The sequence below is a fragment of the Festucalex cinctus genome, chromosome 9, assembly GCF_051991245.1.
Source record: "Festucalex cinctus isolate MCC-2025b chromosome 9, RoL_Fcin_1.0, whole genome shotgun sequence".
NCBI classification, from domain to species: domain Eukaryota; kingdom Metazoa; phylum Chordata; class Actinopteri; order Syngnathiformes; family Syngnathidae; genus Festucalex; species Festucalex cinctus.
In genome coordinates, this window is record NC_135419.1 from 9,075,843 (window position 1) to 9,096,191 (window position 20,349).

At 41.2% G+C, this 20,349-nt stretch overlaps 2 protein-coding genes and 1 long non-coding RNA gene across 5 annotated transcripts in view; 1 reads left to right on the top strand and 2 right to left on the bottom strand.

Annotated features, from left to right (window-relative positions):
- Positions 1-316: 316 nt before the first annotated feature.
- On the bottom strand, positions 317-13,518 carry csf1ra (colony stimulating factor 1 receptor, a). 3 transcript variants are annotated; one of them, XM_077531744.1, is made up of 21 exons: positions 13,382-13,518; positions 12,174-12,294; positions 9,966-10,253; positions 9,608-9,895; positions 9,156-9,527; positions 8,878-9,079; positions 8,222-8,337; positions 8,031-8,142; positions 7,585-7,784; positions 7,218-7,309; positions 7,012-7,138; positions 6,610-6,714; positions 6,406-6,516; positions 6,143-6,305; positions 5,696-5,778; positions 5,507-5,610; positions 4,736-4,858; positions 4,554-4,665; positions 4,122-4,221; positions 2,286-2,397; positions 317-1,387 (listed from the first exon to the last, which is right to left on the bottom strand). In XM_077531744.1, exons 2-21 carry the CDS (start codon positions 12,223-12,225, stop codon positions 1,208-1,210), a joined length of 3,042 nt encoding a protein of 1,013 aa, XP_077387870.1. In that variant the 5' UTR covers positions 12,226-12,294; positions 13,382-13,518; the 3' UTR covers positions 317-1,207. The 3 variants fall into 3 exon arrangements, with proteins under 3 accessions (XP_077387870.1, XP_077387869.1, XP_077387867.1); XM_077531743.1 differs by lacking the exon at positions 13,382-13,518 and having other exon boundaries at positions 9,156-9,321; positions 9,391-9,527; positions 12,174-12,354; XM_077531741.1 differs by lacking the exon at positions 13,382-13,518 and having other exon boundaries at positions 12,174-12,359.
- On the top strand, positions 12,407-16,175 carry LOC144025555 (uncharacterized). Its single transcript, XR_013284909.1, has 2 exons — positions 12,407-12,529; positions 15,878-16,175. It is a non-coding gene; the product is annotated as an uncharacterized LOC144025555 (long non-coding RNA).
- The window catches only part of pdgfrb (platelet-derived growth factor receptor, beta polypeptide), a 33,382-nt gene continuing 26,794 nt past the window's right edge, over positions 13,762-20,349 (bottom strand). Inside the window, exons 19-23 of the mRNA XM_077531740.1 lie at positions 20,236-20,347; positions 18,551-18,650; positions 18,370-18,475; positions 16,752-17,029; positions 13,762-16,051 (exon numbers count right to left, since the gene is read on the bottom strand). Of these exons, the coding sequence (XP_077387866.1) occupies positions 15,904-16,051; positions 16,752-17,029; positions 18,370-18,475; positions 18,551-18,650; positions 20,236-20,347 (744 nt within the window). The 3' untranslated portion in view covers positions 13,762-15,903. The remainder of the gene's footprint in view (positions 16,052-16,751; positions 17,030-18,369; positions 18,476-18,550; positions 18,651-20,235; positions 20,348-20,349) is intronic.

Consider the following 20,349-nt stretch of genomic DNA (forward strand, 5'->3'; position numbering starts at 1 on the left):
GGTCAAGTAATCATACTGGTATCGGTCTGACAAAAAAAAAAAAAAAAAAAAACCTTATTCGCACTTCCATAATAATAATAATAATAATAATAGTAATAATAATAATAAAATTCTGTTTCCTATTCTGATTGCTAGGGTAAAAAAAAGTCACATAAAAACAGGTATGATAATGACATGCTACTCAAAACATTATTATTTTTAGCTGAAACCACATAATTTATTTTAGTTGAAACCACATAAAGGACAATCTGAATTCCTCTGACGTTATCAAACAGGAAGTCAGGAGAATAGTTTCAGTGTAAAAGTAAACTTGAGGGCAAATTTCACACTTTTATTTGAAAGCTTCTGTTATGATCAAAGAATTCAGTGCAATCACCACAATCTTTACTAAATGCTAAAATAAAGATGTGCATTTTCTAGATATACAGCAGGAAATATATATTTACATGATCGTAAATCTCACTCATTTAGATGTGGCATACATCTCTCACAGCTTATATTACTTCATACGTTTTGGCAGTGTAGGCTGACTGCTACATGTGGTCTGAAAGTCAAGATTATATGGAACGCCAAAGTCTGAAAAACGCTCAAAAAAACATTCACATTGTCAAACACTATTCATCTATTGTATTTTGGATCCATTGGTTGCTGTGGCAGTTCAGATGTATCGCATTTGCTCCTATACGGTCCTGAACCTGTGGATAATGGATTTGATTGGAGTGAGGCGATCACATGTTACCAACAAGCCACGGCTGCTGTAATGGTGTCACAAGAGCATCAACTATGACCAAAGCGTAGAGCAAAAACAACGTCGTCATTCTTTGCCTCCTTCACAGTCCATTTGGCACGCAGTAGGAAAAAATAAAAATAAAAAAAATAAAAAAACAGGCAGGTCAATTAAAGTGATCGGAGAAGAAAACCTAGCTTGTCTACAGCACTTTATACACAGTTCTCGATTGTTTGCTTTCGACTGCCGACGTGAGGTTGTTGCGGAAATAGAGACGGATGTTCAACATACTTGTGTGTCCAATATTATTTTTACAAACTTCTCTGCATTGAGGAGTTGGATGATTCCTACAATGATAGCTAGCGCTAAAACCGTCCTTGAGGAAGCAATTGATGCCTGTTAGTCATGTCTATGAGTTTGCTGTTTTTGCCGACGAGCGGAAGTCACAGACGTCGCCTTCCTCCTTTTCGTCAAGGATGTTCAACAAAACTGATAGTTGTTGGTCTTCATCAAAGGCTGCTCCTCCTCCTCGGGGTCACAAGACTGCTCACAGGGGCCGTCACAGCACTTTGGCGGCTCGCACTCTTCAGACTCTGTGACCTGCTGTTGCTGCTCTGGTTGCTGCTGATGCTGATGCTGCTGCACGTTCTGGTAAATTAGCTGTGGGAGCCAAAAGAATTTAGGTGGTCAAGTTTGTGACTATGTGATCTAAGTGTCTGTAAGATATTATCTAAAGGGGAAGGCATATAATAGGATAAGGTTTTACGGCACACTTGATTAAATCTCTTGACTGGGCTAGATTTGAATGGCCACATGGGATATCCATTTATCTTTTATAATGCTTATCCTCATTGAGGTCACAGGTGAGCTGTGGCTAATTTCAGATGACTCTGGGCAAGAGGCGGGCTACACCCTGGGGCTTGGACTGGACACCAACAAAATTAGCCTATGCTAAACGGTTAGCAATCGCGATTAGCATTAGTGCGCTAGCGATTACCACTCAAGGTTAACAAACTAGCATTTAGTTCACACATACATTATTATATCTAGATTACACACGTAATTGTGTCCTAAAAGTCACTTAAAGACAATGATTTATTCAACATTATTCCTTGAGTAAACATGGGTAGCGCTAGCAGTTAGCTAAATCAGGTCAATAACTTCCTGTTCCTGTCTTCTTCTGGGCACATTTAGTGCATGACTGCCCTCTATAGGTTAGGCGATGAACACCTCAAACCGAGTGACAGGTTGTATTTTGGAATAATTAAAGCCCAGTTGCTTTTTGGGAAGTTCAGAACTTCCTTTCCTGTGTTTTGAGGAAGATCAATGTGCTGTGATGTCTTTAATAAAAACCCACTGAGTACTACATTCAAATTCACACATTTTTGGAATATGAGAGGAAGATGGAGAAGCATGGGGACAGCATGCAAATTCCACACAGGAAGGCCAGAACCCCGATTTGAACCCCCAACCTCAGAACTGTGTAGCTAATGCATCCATACCACATACCGGTAATTGATTAAATGCTCTCTCAGCCGAAAATAGAGTTTTAGCTCACCTGTTCCTGTTCGGCGTCTTCGCCGAGCAGTCTTTGAATCATCTGACCGATGTTGCTGAAAGTGGGACGCTTGGTTGGCTCCAGATTCCAGCACATTTTCATGATGTCGTAGCTGTTGCAAGAGAGTGGAAAGTAGAATTTTCCTTTCTGATCACATTTTTAGGTGTTTGCTTTAAGGCTTTGGGGCAGTGACCTTAAGTTTAATGTCAGAAATGTTCCAGGACTGATGTCACAAAAGATACAGTATATTTCAAACCCAATCGACAAGTTTTACCCAGGAACCTCGGTTTTTATATGCCCCATTTTTTGTATGATTTGATTTGACTAATATTTCTGCCAATAGTCAAACCTTCAAAATAGAAGCGTGCAGTATCATAACAGTTTCATCACACTTTGTTGGGCCGCATGTTGGCTTATTTTCCGCCACTGTATGACCAAAGAAAGTCTGGTAAAACTTATAGTAAGCTCTTATTTTGAAGGCCTCACTTTTGACTGGATGCTATGCCGATGTTTCCCAAACGTTCCAGTGTTGCCGAGCAGCACGGAAACCTTATTACTGCTGTAATTTTTTTATTTATATTTTACTTGTTTATACAATGTGACACAAAATAATAAAAAAGGCAAGACAACAAGAGAATTCAAGACAAAACTCGTAGCAAACCATCAAAATTGCCCCCGTCCTCAGTAATTATTTGAAAGAGGAGTTTTCTAAGTTTTGAATAGCTGCCACAAGGGCACTGGAGTCACTATTCATCCTCCAGCAATGCTCAGTTGTTTGCTTATCCTCAGAAGGGCAAGCCATCAGATGACCTTAAACATCGAATAACAACAGCGATCAACTCAGTGGATCGTGATACGCTGATACGCATCCATTCTCCCATCACATTGATCTTGCATGCCCATGCTGCAGATGATAGTCACACTGAACACTTGTAAGATGGGAAATAAAAGATGGTTGTGAGACATGAGTATAATACTTGTGACTTGGCTGGAATTTTCTATTGCTTTTTCTTATTAAAATATTGTATAATGAAGTTAATTCTTTTTGAATAACACTGTATATCTTTTGTGACACCAGTCCTGGTACTTTTCTGACACACCTTGATCACACAGCCCCATAAAAAATACAAACTTTTTTTTTTTCAGCTTCAAGATTTCCACCATTTTCCTTGATTCAATTAACTGATAAATCTACAATTAATTTTTAGTAGACACAGGACTAATTTGCAGTATACGCAAAGTTTATAGCACCTGTTCAAAAGAAAAATATTTAGCAAATATATTTTCATTTTTTAATTTAGGGTGAAAGAATCACATGTAGTGTATTTTTTTTGCCGCCAAATGTCATTAAGGGTCAAATTCAACTTGAATAGTACAGTATGTAAGAGCTAAAACTGCAATGATAACAAGGGGAACTACAAGGAAGTGTTTACATGCTTGGACAAGAGAGACTTGTTCCCTGCCTCAGTCTGTTTTTTGCTGCCGTGAAATAGCAGTTCCATGGCTTACCAGCATGGCGGTCATGTGGCTAACAGGCAGAACTGAGGCCTGACTCACACACGGACAGCAGATGATTGGGAACTGACTCACATTCACTATGTACCGTTTCCACAGAACAATTATTCCGCACACAGACACACTCACACACACACAAAAAAAAAGATCGGTATTTTCCGCTGCCAGCTTTAACTCACACTATGTCTTATTCATTGTCTATTCACACAGCAATCCGTCATCCATCATCTTGTTTCTGTACCTCTATCATCCATACTAGTTTGCCTCAATCCATCTTTATCCAGAGACCATGCTAGGTGTCAGCAAGGTGTCAAAACTTACATCTCAGGCGGGGCAAAGTCTGGCTGACCCATCTGGTAGCCTCGCTTCACCATCTTATAGAACCTGGAGTCCACAGCCATGCTGGGGTAAGGGCTCTTACCTGATGGTACGCAAACACACGAGAGAAAGCAGAAACATAATAAAAATAAGCATAGACGTGCGTGTGAATCTAAAAAAAAATCAATTTCCTAATGCTAATGCTAGCTTGGCTTTTTTTTTCCTTCAAAACTTTAGCTGTATGAGCACCAGAAAATAAGCATAGACATGTATGTGTGTGTGAATTAAAAAACAAACAAACAATTCACTAATACTAATGCTAGCTTAGCTCCCCCCAATAATTTATCTGTATGTCTACTGAAGTTGAGAGCGTGTGTACCTTTGCCACTTATGGTGTGCACGTGTGTGGGTTAGCATGTGTGCGTGCTTTCTCACCCAGAGAGAATATCTCCCACAAAAGGATTCCATAGGACCAGACGTCACTTTGGACAGTGTATACACAGTCGAAAATGCTCTCTGGAGCCATCCACTTCACTGGCAAACGTGCCTTCAAACAGACATGACCCACAATTCATGAAATTCCGCAATAAGAGCATTGTTTACAAATGTGTGCTTACGTTGCCCTTGACCACATAGTTGGAGTCGTTCATGATGTCCCGTGCCAGGCCAAAGTCACAAATCTTGGCTACTCTATGGTCCGTCAGAAGGACGTTTCGAGCAGCCACATCTCTGTGGATGCACTGCGAACAAGAAAGCAGTTTTTCTAATTGGACGCTAACACGATAGTCACGGTTATATCATGACTTGAAACTAAATTGTGTGTTTTAATGTGTTTAATTAAAACAAAGCCAACTTTTAAACATTTCTTGACAATGACATGTTATATGTGATCTCACTAGTCTAAACATGACATTCTGATTAACATTACATTTGTGACATATGAGTTAAGAATAAAATCCAGCACTTTTTATCCATCTCAGGGGCGGCCATTTTGCCACTTGCTGTCAATTGAAGATGACATCACAGTTGCTCAGGGCTCAGACATCAACCAATCACAGCTCACCAGTTTTCTTAAGCTGAGCTGTGATTGGTTATGACCTGACATCTGAGCAACTGTGATGTCATTTTCATTCAACTGCAAGTAGCAAAATGGCTACCTTCTGATATTGATAAGAACTGCTGGTTAACTGCTGCTTAACTCATAATTCCACTAACACAATATTAACCAGAATACTGTATTTATTTAAACTAGCGGGGCTACATACAACATATTATTGTCATGAATTTTTGGGGCGTTGACTTTTTTTTAAGGCTTTTCAAACATTTCAAACAAAACAGAATTCACTTCGCGCAAGTAGATAATGAACATAGTGCCAAAAACCACTGACATTTTTGGCAGCCAAAAAGTCCAAGCCTTGAGCCACTTGACAGGAAAACCTCAGCATGTCATCCAAGTCCAACGGCCAGTCTTCAATCTCCTCGCATGCTTCATCTAGGCATGAGTCCCATCGTGTTAGCAAGACAATGAAGCTTGTTTGTTTAAAGCAAAGTGCTCGTAAAATGCGACACAATTTTACTTTGTGAAGGCTCGCTGTTTGGCAGCTGACAGGGTCTCATCTCCAAGTAGCTGCTTGACGACTCACTCGAGATCCCACTGTCACTGTAGGATGAAACAATCGCAAACAAACTTTTGTAGAGCGTGAGGTCAAACAACTTTGAATTTAACTTCAACCAAGAAAGAGCCACATTTTAGTTTCTCTATGAGCTTCCCAACCATAAGTTTTCTACACTGTTTAGACATTAGTGTCGTGGGTGACCTGGAGTGATCAACAGGGTATGCGTTGGACTGGTCATCAATCATGTCAGGGCACATCTAGACAAACAAGCATCCTCACTTTATGTGGACATAAGCAAGGAAGTTCGAGACAAAACCACACAAGCACAGGGAGAACTTGAAAAGTCCAAAGTAAAACCTTAGGGTAGAGACTTTTACAAGTTCTCTATCATCATTGCCATTGTCCTACCTTCTTATGAAATGTTTCTGATTGCAGATATTCTTATAGTCGTTGGAGTTTTCCGTTATGACGGGGATGTTCATGACAAAGCTCATAAAAGTTTCTGCCTTCTGGCGGAGGAAGTTCAGTAAGTCCCCAAGGCTGCAGTACTCTGTGATGACAAGCACGGGTCCTGAAGAGGAACCACGCCACATTAAGAGCATTTTAATTTAAACATACGGGATCTGCGTGTGCGTTACTTGAAGTGGAAATAGGCTTGGAAGTCATGTTACCTCCATAGGTGCAGGCCCCCAGTAAATTGACAATGTTCTTGTGATGTCCCAAGTGACTCAGGATCTTCAGCTCTGACATCAGAGCTTCTCTCTCGTCAGAATGGGCGCTGGCTTCAAAGAGAAACACAACACATTGGCATCAGACCTCCATCACGTGAAAATATTGCCTCGATCACTTTTTCTGGAACAACAATTCAGTCACACCTTTTAACATTTTCACAGCCACACGCATCACGTTGTCTTGCTCTCCCAGACCGATGGCCGTGGCTTCCACCACTTTTCCAAAAGCTCCGGCACCCAAGATCTTTCCTGCAAAGTTGGACCGAACGTCATGTCTTTGAAACAGCTTTCATCGTTCTATGAATGCCTGATAGTCGGGTATGACAATTGAGAAGTGGGGTTGCATGGCTCAGTGGTAGAGTGTTCGTCCGCCCGTGAGGTTGTGAGTTTGATCCTCACCCATGGTGACCGTGTCCAAGTGTCCTTGAGCAAGACACTGAACCCTGATTTGCTCCCAGTGGACCTGGCATCGCCTTTTTTTTTTTTTTTTTTAATTGTATATTGTATATTGTATCCTGCAGGTGTTTAAACATGCGACTAACCTACCTAGCTTAAGTTTGTCTCTTGGGAACTCCCATTTATCATTGTAGGGCAGCTGCGTGGGGTCAACAAACATGTAGTTGTTTCCATCTCTTGCCTCAATGATCTTCCAACGGATCTCATACCTGGGTTTCTGGTTGAGTAGGAAGAGAAAGAGTTGTTTTAAAACAAGCAACGTTTGTGTTTAAACCGCCATCATACTGTCACTTTACCTGCTTATATTTGTAAAACAGAAACACCAGAAGGAGAAGCAGGATGGACAGAATGCCTGCAGATGCGGTTAAGGTGGAGGTGAAGAGTTTGTCTGCATAACCAGAGAAAGATCAGTTAGCCGTGTTACAAAAAAACAGTTCTTTGAGTATGTAGCTGTAGAAAATGTGCAACGATTTGCATTAGATATGAGAATGGGTCATTAGTGTCCTAAACAGATAACATTAACATCCAAAGGAAGCAGCTGACTGTGAGAGAAAAAAAAAAACAGTAATGCTCATGCAGAACATCAGCCGCGGTTGAAGTCACGTCCTTGTGACTCAGCAAAAAAACAAATCACTAGCTCAGAACGGAACTTATGATAGTCACCAGAAACGTCCATGGCAAATGTGTCGCTGCTGACTCCGACGAGGTTAAAGGCCACACACTCGACTGTCATCCTTCGGCTCGATGGTCCCACGGTCAGAACGCTCTCCACCGCCACCGCACCGTATTCCTCACGCTGGAGCTCCACTGTCTGAGCTTGCAGAGGGGTGGCCATCTGCAGCCCGGTATTGCTTTCGTTGCACCTGGCTCGATGTAAACAGGTTTAAAGTGAGATGATGGGCCCGGCCGTTGCCTGACGCTGAACAGAAGAAGCGCTACAGCTGGATTGGTTTTCATCTCGCACTTCAACAGCAGTCAGAAAGGAGACTAGAATCATTCGTTATCTACAGCGGTACCCGAACTGTTACTGCACCGTCTTGTTCCAAAACCCAAGTCCTTTCGGATTAGATTAGCCACTTGTTAGTTATTCACTTGGTAAGGACACTCACGTGGGGCGTATTCCAAAACATTGGTACCAGATGATACTAGGGGCAGGATAGCCGAAAGACGTGCACGTCAGAGTGGTCACATTTTCCCATCTCACCATGGCAACCGGTCTCTCTGCCATTGAGAAAAAAAGACTGTCGATCAACATCAAGCACAAAATTGGGACCAAGGGGTTTAACAGCACCTCACTTACGATACATTTGGACTTGGAATGTGATGGAGGCGTTGGCCAATTCGCTCCTAGCATTGAAGGTGTACTGGCCTTGCTCCTGAGCATTCATTCTCTTCAGTTGCAGTGAAGCGTGGTATCTGATGGGGGGGAAAAAAGGAAGAGGAATTTAATTGTGACGATTAAAGAACTTGTGCACTTCCACATCAGTAAAGAACAGAACTTCCTACTTGGAATCAAATTTAATCGTTTGACAAACTAGTAAAAAAATAAATTACGTCCACCAGTCAAAGCTAGCTGTTGGCTAGTACATATCGTTATTCCTTGGATAGCCCCGCCAGAACCTAGTGAGATATATTCCTGCCACCGGCGGCTTGAAGCGGCCAGAGCCTACTTTCATGACTCAAACATGTAGGGAGGTATAGTTGTAGATGTATAGGCTACCCAAGTTACTAGGCAAAGTAGCATTCATTTATGAGCAGGGTGTGGCTTCACGTATGAAGCGTTTGAAAGCAAAGACAATGGCTTGATTTGTCACAATTTTTAAGTCACATTTTACATATTCTCTCTGTGGTGTGTTAAATTTAGAGAAGGTTAGCTAAAGCTAAAGGTGCTTCTCCTCTAACCCCTGTATAACCCAATAAGAATGGCTATCCATAGGCTATGAGATTTACTCTCACCTGTTGTTATACCGGATGAGCTTGTTCTCCTGTGCGGACGTGCTGGGAAATGTCGGCGTTTGCCAGCTGTACTCCACAATGTGCGGGTACGCCTCAATGAGCACCGTTAGCTCCAGATCTTCACCCTCGTTCACCTCAATCACAAGACCCTTGTGGGTCAGCTTTGGTGAGAGTTGGGGCAACAGTCGGATGTACGGCTTGTCTGCAGACATGACTCAAGAGAATCAGTATCTGTCTTGTTAGTTTGAATAGTGCCACGAGCAGCTCTAGTAGCTTACCTACAACCAGCAAGTATGTGGTTGAACTGTTCATCCCTGCTTCATTAGTGCCGATGCAGGAAATGTTGCCCGTGTCTGAAAGGTCCACGGCAGGGATGGTGAGGATGCTCTGTATATCCAGACGGTTTCCTCCGCTGGAGCGGACCCTCTCTTCTATGGTGGGTTTCTGAAGGCAGCAGCAAGACAAATAAGAGTTTATTGTCCTTGTAAAATTCCCAGCGTGGCTCATACTAACTGATTTGGTGGTGTATATCCAGGTGACATTGTAGTTGAAGTTGGGATTGTGTGTGGTGCAGTAGATCTTGAGTTCTTCCCCAGGGATTCGTATGTATTCATCCGTGTCCAAAAAGACATACGGAGGGAAGCGGAGCTCTATAGAAAAACGAAATTACACGATCAGTCCAAATCAGGCAGAGTGTTGATGTCTGTTGTTAACCCTGAAGTGGTCTCACTCTGGATGACGTTAATGGAGAAGGCTTTGGAGGTGCGCTCCACTCCGTTGACCTTGGCTGTGCATACGTAGTCAGCATTGAAGCTGGGGTGGAGGCTGTGGATGAGAATACCACGGTGCCGGTCGACGGTGAAGTTCATCCCTGGCGGGACGCTGGTGCCGTTGTCCATGCGGAGACTCATGTCGGTAGCGCTTGGGTCAGTCAAGAGGCAGGGTAACAGGTAAACCTCACCCTCTTTTTTTACCACCCTCAGCAAGGTGCTGCTGGTCCAGAAGATACGGCTGGGATCTGGCGTAGTGAGAGAAAAGGATTGGGATCAACAACCAGGACTGACCTGACATAATGCACCGGAGCTCACCTTTTACAAACATGTGAACCGATGAAGTCAGATTACGATGCTGGGCGCCACCTGTGTAAAAACACTTGTAGGTCCCGGTGAATTCGGCCGAAGGACGCGGCACTTTCAAAGTGGAGACATTTCCTTGCCCCTTGGACATGTAGCGTTTGTGTTTGGCCAGCCTGGGTTGCCAGTTCACCGGTGCATCACCCTCGCACCTCAGATCCAGAGGCGTGCCGGACTTGACCACCACCTCAGGGCGTGAGACCACCTTTGAGTTCAGCCTGATCACTGGACGCCTCCACTCCGCTAGGAAAGAAGATAGCATCGCACCATTTCAACTTACTTATTTAGCTAGCCATAAAATTATGCAAAAAAAACACAAGTAAAACACATAGAAGTACTACTTATTACACAATAGGAGAAGGCAAACAAGAAGTAACATTAATGCTAAAACATTCACTTAGCACCCCATAGAGATCCGGACGTCACATGACTATTTCTGTGAACACGCCCCCCTGAGGCAGGAAAGTAGCGGCGCAGAGTTACTACAAGGGCAAAGATGGCAAAAACTAGCGTTTATCCGTCAACTTTCCGCCCAAGAGCATTGCCAGTCACTTTTATGAAAAGAACATGATATCCATACGCGAGATGAACATGTTGAATTGCCTATGACTTAGCAGTTTCACGAAAGTATTGCAGTGTTATTTATGTACGTTAGCAATTTATCAGTTGCTAATTCGGCCGCGGCCGCCATCATTTACACCGTAAAAAAAGTCTTTATGGTGTTGGTCAGTTATTAAATTGAACTGTGTAATATCGTCACAGCACAAATGAACAAAACAGATTTTTTCTCCCACATTTTGCGTGTGGTACAGTTAGCATCTGCTGATTTAGCCACCAGGTACAAAGTGCAACATTGGCCAATGGCTACGCATTGGTTCCTCTTTTGGTAGTCTGGTGCAACCTTTTTTTTTTTTTTTTTTATACTCTTATGGTTGTGGCAGCTGGTCCACAAAGGCTGTCAGTCATTGTTCAAGTGTGGCGTTCGGCAGACACATTTTCTATACTGCCACAATGGTTGCGCTAACGGACATTTTGGGAAGTGTGACGTCAACATCCGGATCTCTATTAGCTACGTTACAGCAACACTAATGCTAATTTGGTTAGCCTATTCTTATTGTGAAGTTTGCTACCACCATCAAACACCTGTAAATACTTTTTTTTTTTGCTCGCAAGACAAAAAAAGTCATCTGAGAGATGGCTCGTATATTACCAAAAATAAAAAATAAAAAATAGAACTGGAAGTCAGGTTACTTGCAAGCCACTACTGTATTTGCATTTAAGGGACAAAAGACATTTAGTAAAGTGCACTATAGTAAAAGCTGTCTGAGTTAGTGTGTTCTTAGCAACAGCGTTTCGAACATAACTATCTAATATTGTTATTTCTACAGTCATTGCCTCATATTGCACAATTAACTGAAATTTCATTCACTCCAGCCCTGGTCTTATAACAGGTGCATTCAAATAAAGACTGCAGATAGTATTTAAAAACAACAATATTAGTCCCTTTTAAAATTATTTGACCACTGACTGACAATTTAGTGACATTTGAACCTCTTCCCCTTCTCAAATGATGTAGGAAGTTAACTACACTTTCAGTCAAGTTTGAATTATAGATTGTTCTAAAGCTTTAAGCAGAACAGATCTGAGATTGTATCAGTGTTTTTTCCCTTCGGCTCATTCCCAGCAATGAATGTTAAAGACATGCCAATCCGTATTTCGACCTTAACGCTCTTCCTGTGGGTCTTTCCCACCCAAACATGCTGTCGATTCAAACTTCCATGTTATACAGTAATCCGGCAGAAAGCAAAGCCAATTCATACATGACACAATCGAAGTATTTATGTGCTAATGCTGATACATGAAATTGCGATTGTACAAGTTAAGCGGCCGGATCCATGATCTTTAAAGCACCCCTCACCAGAACATGGTAGTTAATCACAAAGAAAGACCCCAAGAGAACTACCAGAAGACAGTCAACTTAATGGGACAGCATTCTACAAAAAAACAAAAGGAAATATGCAATAATAATAATAATAATAATAATAATAATAATAATAATAATAATAATAATAATAATAATAATAAAAGGAAGAAACTTAGGCGGGGGGAAAAAAAAAAAAGCTGTTTAAAAGTAAAACAACTGAAGTTATTCGACATCCTTACCTGAGGCGACGAAGACCACAAATCCCAGCAGCAGAGTGAGGATCGACTGCATCCTGAATGGACTCCAAAGCGGCGATCGAGTGTTGACGTGTGTGAGTGCGACACAACACTCTTTTGAAATCTGCAGCGTGCCAGAGAGACGAAGCCACATCACAGGCAGCTCTTTGAGTCATCACCCTTACTAACTTCGATTTTCTGACCACATCATTATTATGCTTTATTTTTAAAAGCGACCAAAACCCGACAAATGTCAATAACTTCCAGTAAACATCTCTTCCTATCGGTTAGGGAGAGAAAATGACAACACCTTTACCTATTTCATATTCGTTAGATCAGATGTTTAAGGTTTGTTCAAGGTATAGTATCTATCAACAAATATAAACGTGATCTGATACTGTATGCACTGATACCACATCCCCTGCCCAACATAAACCTTGTTCCTTGATCGGCGAGCACAGTTTTCTGATTATTTTTTTGTTAATCCGTAATAGTTCATAATTAGGTGTTTATATTATAATTTTATAGTTCGAAACAAACTGTGATCTGTCTCGCCTATAGCGACATATTTTGCAGATGGTAACGACGTTATATTATTTTCACTATCTGCATTCAGGTGTAGCTTTTGAATGAAAATGATGATTTCATCTCGCAATGTATCATAAAAGTAGGATAATTTATTAATTTTATTAATTTATTTATTAATTTGATGTTGCACAGTTGTGTTTATTTTGATTTGTAATATGAGATTATGTTGTAATTTAATGTTGTATCCAAAAAAGGTTATACTTGAGTAAAAAAAATAAAAAAATGTAAACAATATTTGATCAAAATAAAACATATTTCCAACACAATTGTAAATGTAATAGCAGTATTTGAAAACTATTGCGTCGGTAATTGAAATATATATAAGAAGTATGCAAGAAAACTAGAGCGGTGTGTTTTTGAGATTTTCAGTTTGACCCGCAATTTAACAAGAAGAACTGTGTACTTTCTGCAAATAAATGTTTGCAATGTTGGAAAAAGTGTCACGAAATGTGGTTTATGTTTGTCATTGAAAGAATGAAAACAATAGACATGAACTTCTTAGCACAATCTCTAGTTTTCTAGTTGTTGGCCGTTAAAGATAAGGACTAGAGGTTGGAAAGGCCAAGGTTCAAATATAGTTGACTTTTTCGCCTATTGTGACATCAAACGTGCAATGTACTCACCGGTATGTTCAGCTTGGCAGAGGAGTTGCTGAAAATGCTCGTGTCCGTGTATGAACATCAGGAGCAGACCCGAGAGTCTCCTCCTGCCTTCTTCCTGCCTCCGCCAGTCATGTCACACAACAAATATGAAATCTTTGAGGCAGGCAAGTGGATGGTGGCGGGGGCTGTGTATGTGTGTAATGGGGGGGGCTGTTCAGCTCATTATGCTGAACGAATTAATGAGCCAGCTCCAATTCGCCAAATGAAGGCCAAATTCTCTCAAGTCGAGGAGGTGCGACGAATCACCTCCTCTGCAGAGCTACAGCCGCTTGGGGCTTCACCAGCTATGGGAAGTGAGATGTTTAACGACAAAAGCTCCGAAAATGAACGCACTGAAAGGATTGTGTGCTGATACGCGTTTATTGTCACATTACATTGAATATACACATGGTAAACTTCACGTTGACCTTTGGTAGCGTAGCTTGTGGTTGTCGGACATGGCGGACAAAGTGTTCATATATAACGTCTCCATCGGCGTACGGGAGCCCGTCATTCTAAACAATATAACGTACAGTGAATTGACTGTACAAAACAAAGGCACTCATTTGCTTCAATGCTGTGCGAAGGCAGTGATACGCTGTTTTCATTATTCTCAGTCAGTGTAACAACCACACATCCTCACTGGCAGGCGGATGCCAAAATCTCTTTCGGCTGTCTCTATTTCTCTTTTTCTTTAAAGGGGAAGTCAACTTTAAACGTTTCCTAACAATGTTATATTTGACCTCACTAGTCTAAATATGACATTCTGATTAATATTACATTTGTGGAATGTGAGTTATGCATCAAAATCCAGCCATTTTTATCCACCTCGGGAGGCGGCCATTTTGCCACTTGCTGTCGACTTAAGATGACATCACAGTTGTGCAAGGCTCAGGCAACGACCAAACACAGCTCATCTGTTTTCCAAAGCTGAGCTGTGATTGGCTGTTACCTGAGCCCTGAGCAACTGTGATGTTATCTTAAGTCGACAGCAAGTGCCAAAATGGCCGCCTTGTAATACTTATAAAAACTGCTGGATTTTGCTGCTGAACTCATATTCCATTAACTGATTCACTCCCAGCTATTTTCATTGAAGCAACTGGATTTAGCAAGAACCACAGAATATTGTTCTATTGCTTAAAAAAAAAAAAAATGGAACCTACAAAAAATACAACTAGTTTCCTTTTTCATCAGTAAAACATTACAATAAAGTTTCATCATTATTCGCAAACCTGTTGAAAACACTGGAAAAAACACCTTGTTACACACATGGCCCTGGCTGATCTCATGTACTCTGCTGCCACCTGCTGGCCCTTTTTTTTTTTTTTCCTATTAACTACCATTGCTTTAAGCGACCTATTCAGGTCAGAAGCTGCATCAAAGCCTTCTAAGTGCTCTAGCATTTGAAAAACAACAACAACGTATAAATAAGTTTTTGGTAGGGAAGAACAAACTTATTAAAAAACGTATTTACACGTTTTTTGGGGTTTGAATGAGTTAACGCCAAAATACCATATATGGACTAGGGGGGCTGCATAGAACATATTATTTTCAAGAAATGTTTAAGGTTGATTTCCCCTTTCAATTAAATTAAAATGAAGTAAAGTATGAGCGTCAGGACCTTGCTTTATATTAAAGAGTTGTCCAAAAACTAAAGATTCAGTAAAAACTAAGATGTTTGTCGCAATGATGTGCGGTTTACCATTCCCCCTCCCCCAATTTTGTGTTCATTGTCATAAAGTAACGCGCACACACACATGCTAATTCTTCATAACATGACCACATGCCAGCGAGGATATAAATGGCAAACATCATTTAACAGAGTCAAACTTTCAAATGTACCTTGGTCATGAATATACATACATTTTCCACATAAAGTGCAATTCTGGCGCATAACTATGAATGAAGGCGTATAGACAAAGACATATAATGTGAAATTCATTCAAAAGGACAAAAACATTTCAAAGTGTTCTCATGAGCTTCATCCACTAAGTCCACCTATTATTATGGGATATCAAAACAGTGCATAGAAAATCAGTCTGCATTTCTTTCTAACTTGTTATATTTGTTTCTTTACATAAGACATGGCTAACAAACATCTCTATGCAGTATTAATATTCACTTATCGAACAAATGTAGTGAAAAAAGTGACATATGGCTAATATTTCCCAAATATCTCTGTAATTACAGGCAGTACCAAGGAATATTGTGAGGAATGTACCGTATCTGTGTCGTTCTAAAAATGACAAAAGCATGCTGATTATTGATTGTATGGACTTTCAGAGGTATTAAGTGTGAAAAAAGAAAAAATAGATATCCTATAGACTAAGGACAAAACGTCTCGAGTGCTTAGTGGAAATACAATGCTCCTTTTAGTCTCCATGATGCTACATTCTACTTTAGTCACGTTCCCTTTTTACGGCCTATTTAATAATAGGAGGAAAAAGTCCCCCAGTTAATGTTTTTTTTTCCCCCCAGACTTTTTCCAGGATTCCTCAATGTGACTACAGAAAGCTGTCTTCTACCTCAGGCGTCCCTGAGAAGCCCAGCAGAGCGTCTCTCTCGCTTGTCCCTTCCAACCGGTCCTCCTCTGGAAGCGTGTCGGCCGTGTCCTGAGACACCGAATCCGTCTCCTCCTCCAGAGCGACGGAGCTGACACGGAGACACAATGACATAATTACAACATGATACAAGAGTTTACAGCCATGAAAAGTCACATTGTGGGTCTTACTAGTTCTTAATGAAATTAAACCCGTGTTTATATATTGGAAAGCTAGCCAAAGATAGCAAGCTATTTCTTTTATGAAAAATAACCCCCACACGTGAGTACTGACCAATAGCAGAGATATGTGAAAATATGAAATTGAACAAATTTTGACTGATAGAGCTGTCAAAATTAATGGATTAATGGAGCGGTTCGAGACCTAAAACCCAAATCCCAGTCCTCAAATTTTGCAATTCCAAACATTAGATATAATGATTGGCAGTCGGTTTAATAAGCATGAAAACGATGAGAGATGAATAAGCCGAAATAAGTGTCAAAGTTGAAAATTAAATTAGGGAAACAGCTCTATGATTTATGGATATGTCTCCACACCTTCCTCTTTAGACTGACTGCTCTAAACTCATCACATTTAACAAGCCCGTTGAAAAGCTAAAGAATTTATTTGGCCAGCAATAACCACAATTGTACTTGATTTCATGTTCATCGCATTATGTGACTTCCAACATGCACAATTCCGCTATTGTCTCAGCCTAGCATCTGGATATGTGGGTGCGTGAGGGAGAGAAACAGAAACGCAGCATTTGATGCACATATGCAGGCAGCATTTTCACGTTCTTGGCCAGCTACCTCACGGGGCTTTCCGACTCAATGTCAGTGAACGCGTCCTCCGGCTTGGGGTCCGGGATGGGGATGATGTAGTCGTTGTATGAAGGCACCGCCTCCTGCGAGTATGCCGGGCTTGAGCGCTGTCCACGAGGTTCCGGAGGGAAGGCGGGAGCAATGGGGGAGTGGGTGCTGAATGAAGAAGAGTTGGCTTCGGGGAAGGGGGAGGCGAGGCGTGGCTTCGTGCGGGCCACAGCCGGGTGGTCACTCTTCAGGAAGTTATCATTGACTTGGCTGTATCTCTGTTGAATAGACACGACTGATTGATGAGCTCCTTAAGGCGATGATGCATTCACTGACCTTTAGCATAGATACACTTTTATTGCACATGGGAAGCTCTTTGTGCATTTATTCAATATTCTTGGCATTAGGCTGAATGATTAATCACATTCAACTCAATATTTCAGAAGTTAATGTGAGAGTGTTTCTGTAGTAATGTGAGGGCATTTCAGTAGTGGATATGTGTGAGAATAATATTTTTATTGTGTGAGAGTGTTTCAGTCGTTTGTGTCAGAGCATTTCAGTAGTGGATATGTGTGGAAAATAATAGTTTTTTGGGTGAGTGTTTCAGTAGTTTGTGTGAAAGCATTTCAAGTAGTAATATGTGTGGATGAGTGTGAAAGAATATCTGTACTCTGTACTGTGCGAGACGGTTTCGAAACTGTATGTGAGTGTTTCTGTAGTGATTGTGAGTGTTTCAGTAGTGTGTGGAAGCACCTTAGTAGTGTATGTGAGCAGGAAAAAAAATAGTGTGTGTGTGTGTGTGTGTGTGTTTCATTAGCGTATGAAAATGCTCCCATAGAGTGAAACTACATTTCAGTAGTTATTGTGAGAGTGTTTCAGTAGTATGCAGAGAGAGAGAGAGAGAGAGAGAGAGAGAGAGAGAGAGAGAGAGAGAGAGAGAGAGAGAGAGAGAGAGAGAGAGAGAGAGCATTTCAGCAGTAACGTGAGGACGGTAGTGGGATCAGTAGTGGATATGTGTGAAAATGATGTCTGTAGTGTGTGAGTGTTTCAGTAGTGAATGAGAGCAGAAAATCAATCATTTGTATATATATGGGAGAGTTTTATTAATGTTTGTGAGAGTGCCTCCATAGTGTGAAAGTGCATTGCATTTCATTAGTGCCTGTGAAAGTGTTTCGGTGGTGTGTAACAGCATTTTAGAAGTTTATGTGAGAGTGTTTCAGTAGTTTGTGTGTGAAAGCATGCCAGTAGTAGTGTAACTGCATTTCAGTAGTGGATTTGTGTGAAAACAATTTCCATAGGGGGTGAAAGTGTTTCTGGATTGTAAGTGAGTGTTTCTGCCATTTTTGAATGAGAGAGTTTCAATAGTATGCGTGAGATGATTTCAGTAGTAATGCGAGCATTTCAGTAGTGGATGTGTGAGACTGTTTCAGTAGTGAATGTGAATTTTTCTATGGTTTGTGTGAGAAACTTTCAGTAGTGCATGTGAGAACATTTCAGTAGTGGTTGTGATGGCATTTCAATTGAGTGTGAGGAGGAAAGAAATTCATTGTGTCATTACTGGCCCTCTCGGTTCAGCTTCTGACTGACAACAAGCAGTAGGGAGTGTGTCGGGTAATACCTTTTTATAGCTTTCAGTCAGCATGTTGGCCATACTGTGAACAAGGAAGGCGAACTCGGGTCTCTTCTCAAACTTCTCGTCCCAGCACTTCTTCATGATCTCATAGCTGAAATGTCAACAAAGCATCGTGTGTTGTTCTTCTTCCACATTTTTACGACATTGAGGCCTCATGAAAACGTACACTTCATCAGAGGCGTGCGCAGGTTTGGCCATTCTGTAACCTCTCTTCAGGGCGCTGTAGAACATCTCATTCATGGGCAGGTCAGGGTATGGGGTTCCTCCTGTGGAAAAAGTGCAAATTGTTCAAGGAATTCTGATCAGGATAGTCTCAAAGAAACAGCAACAAAGGCACAGAAAATCTTGAGGAGAAAAGCGGTAAAAACGAGAACTTCGGTTGTTGCTTCAGGTCTTTCTGGTGCACTTCTGTTGATATAGCGCCTCCATAAACTCGCAACACTGCAACTGCAGTTAAAATGCGTTCCTGTCAAGCTCAATCCACGCAGCTGGTGCACTGAGTTGAGTGATATCAGTGGCTCAGGCTGGTGGTGGCAAGTAAATTAGGTGGAGGTGACTGCCTCTAAATTTTGTACACAGGAAAAACCCTGTACTCAGTCTCTTTCTATCAGTGTGTTTGTTTCTGTCTCTCTCACTCTAGCTTACTATTTGAACCGAGTGACAAGTAGACTACACACAGATTTGTGATTGCTAAAGCTAACCCTAGCACTAGCATTTTCTCTAGTTGCACAAGCACTGCCGTCCCCGTCATTCTGATGATGTCGACGTAGGCTTGAACAATGTAATGTGGTCACAATTGTTTTTCTGGTGTAATTTTCCAAGTGTAATTTTGGGAAGAGCATACGCTTCTACCCAGGCTGGTATCGTCGGAGACCATGGCTTGAAATTTCAAGCAAAGCTTGATGTGTGCTTTTGTTTCCCCATGTCGTAAATTTTGGGGAAACAATGATAGGGATCTTGTTCTCACAAAACAAGGGTTTCATAATTGAAAAGTTGCAGTGGAAAAGTACTGGTGTTATAATGACTGATATAAGTCATGCTGTGTACAGAACTAAAGAAAAAAAAAAAAAGTGGATCGATGGATAGGAAGACGGACAGACAGAGGACAGTAGGTAGGTACACAGACATTGACAAACAGACAAACAGATTAGGAAAGGGGAATAATTCAAAAAATTTAAAAAAAAAAAAAAAAAAGATATGTGCATCCTCAACATTTGATCACATTTTCAAATCAAAATAATCCTCACAAATCTAATTACAACGATCCAAAGTCCAATATTTTTCAATGAGTCCATCGCTTCACCGAAGAAAAAAATGCTGCATTTGATGAACGTACGTGGGAAATCAGATGTACCCCACTCGGATTGTGTCAGTTTCGCTCTCAAAGCGTTCGAGGCAAACGTAAATACAAGACATATATGTTCACATGACACAACGTGATTTGGAAGGACTGCATTAACCAGAACAACAATTTATCATAACATTTGCCTCAAACGCTTTGAGGGCGGAACTGGGATCCTCCAAGGAGGATAAATGTGACTTCAAACGCAGCATAAGGCCGCCATTTTTACTTGTGACACCATTTCGGAATTGTACATAGCCAACAGCAAGACAAATAAAATGGATAAAGGAGAAGATACATAAAGCCTATGGATGATAGGATGACAGCATAAATAGATTTTTACACCTCAAACATTGCCGTTTGCCCCCCAATATTCTGCACGCACCCCCTAGTGGTGCTGTCTATCTGGCCCTGAGTCCAACACATACGCGAGCTGCTCCCTTATTTAGCTCCGAAGAGATAAATCCCTGTCATGACTGATTTAGTGTGAAGAATGTGTTTGGACTTACCCAGTGTGAAAATCTCCCAGAGAAGAATGCCGTAGGACCACACATCGCTCAAGGTTGTGTACAGATTGTGGAAAATACTTTCTGGGGCCATCCACTTAAGAGGCAGGAAAGTCT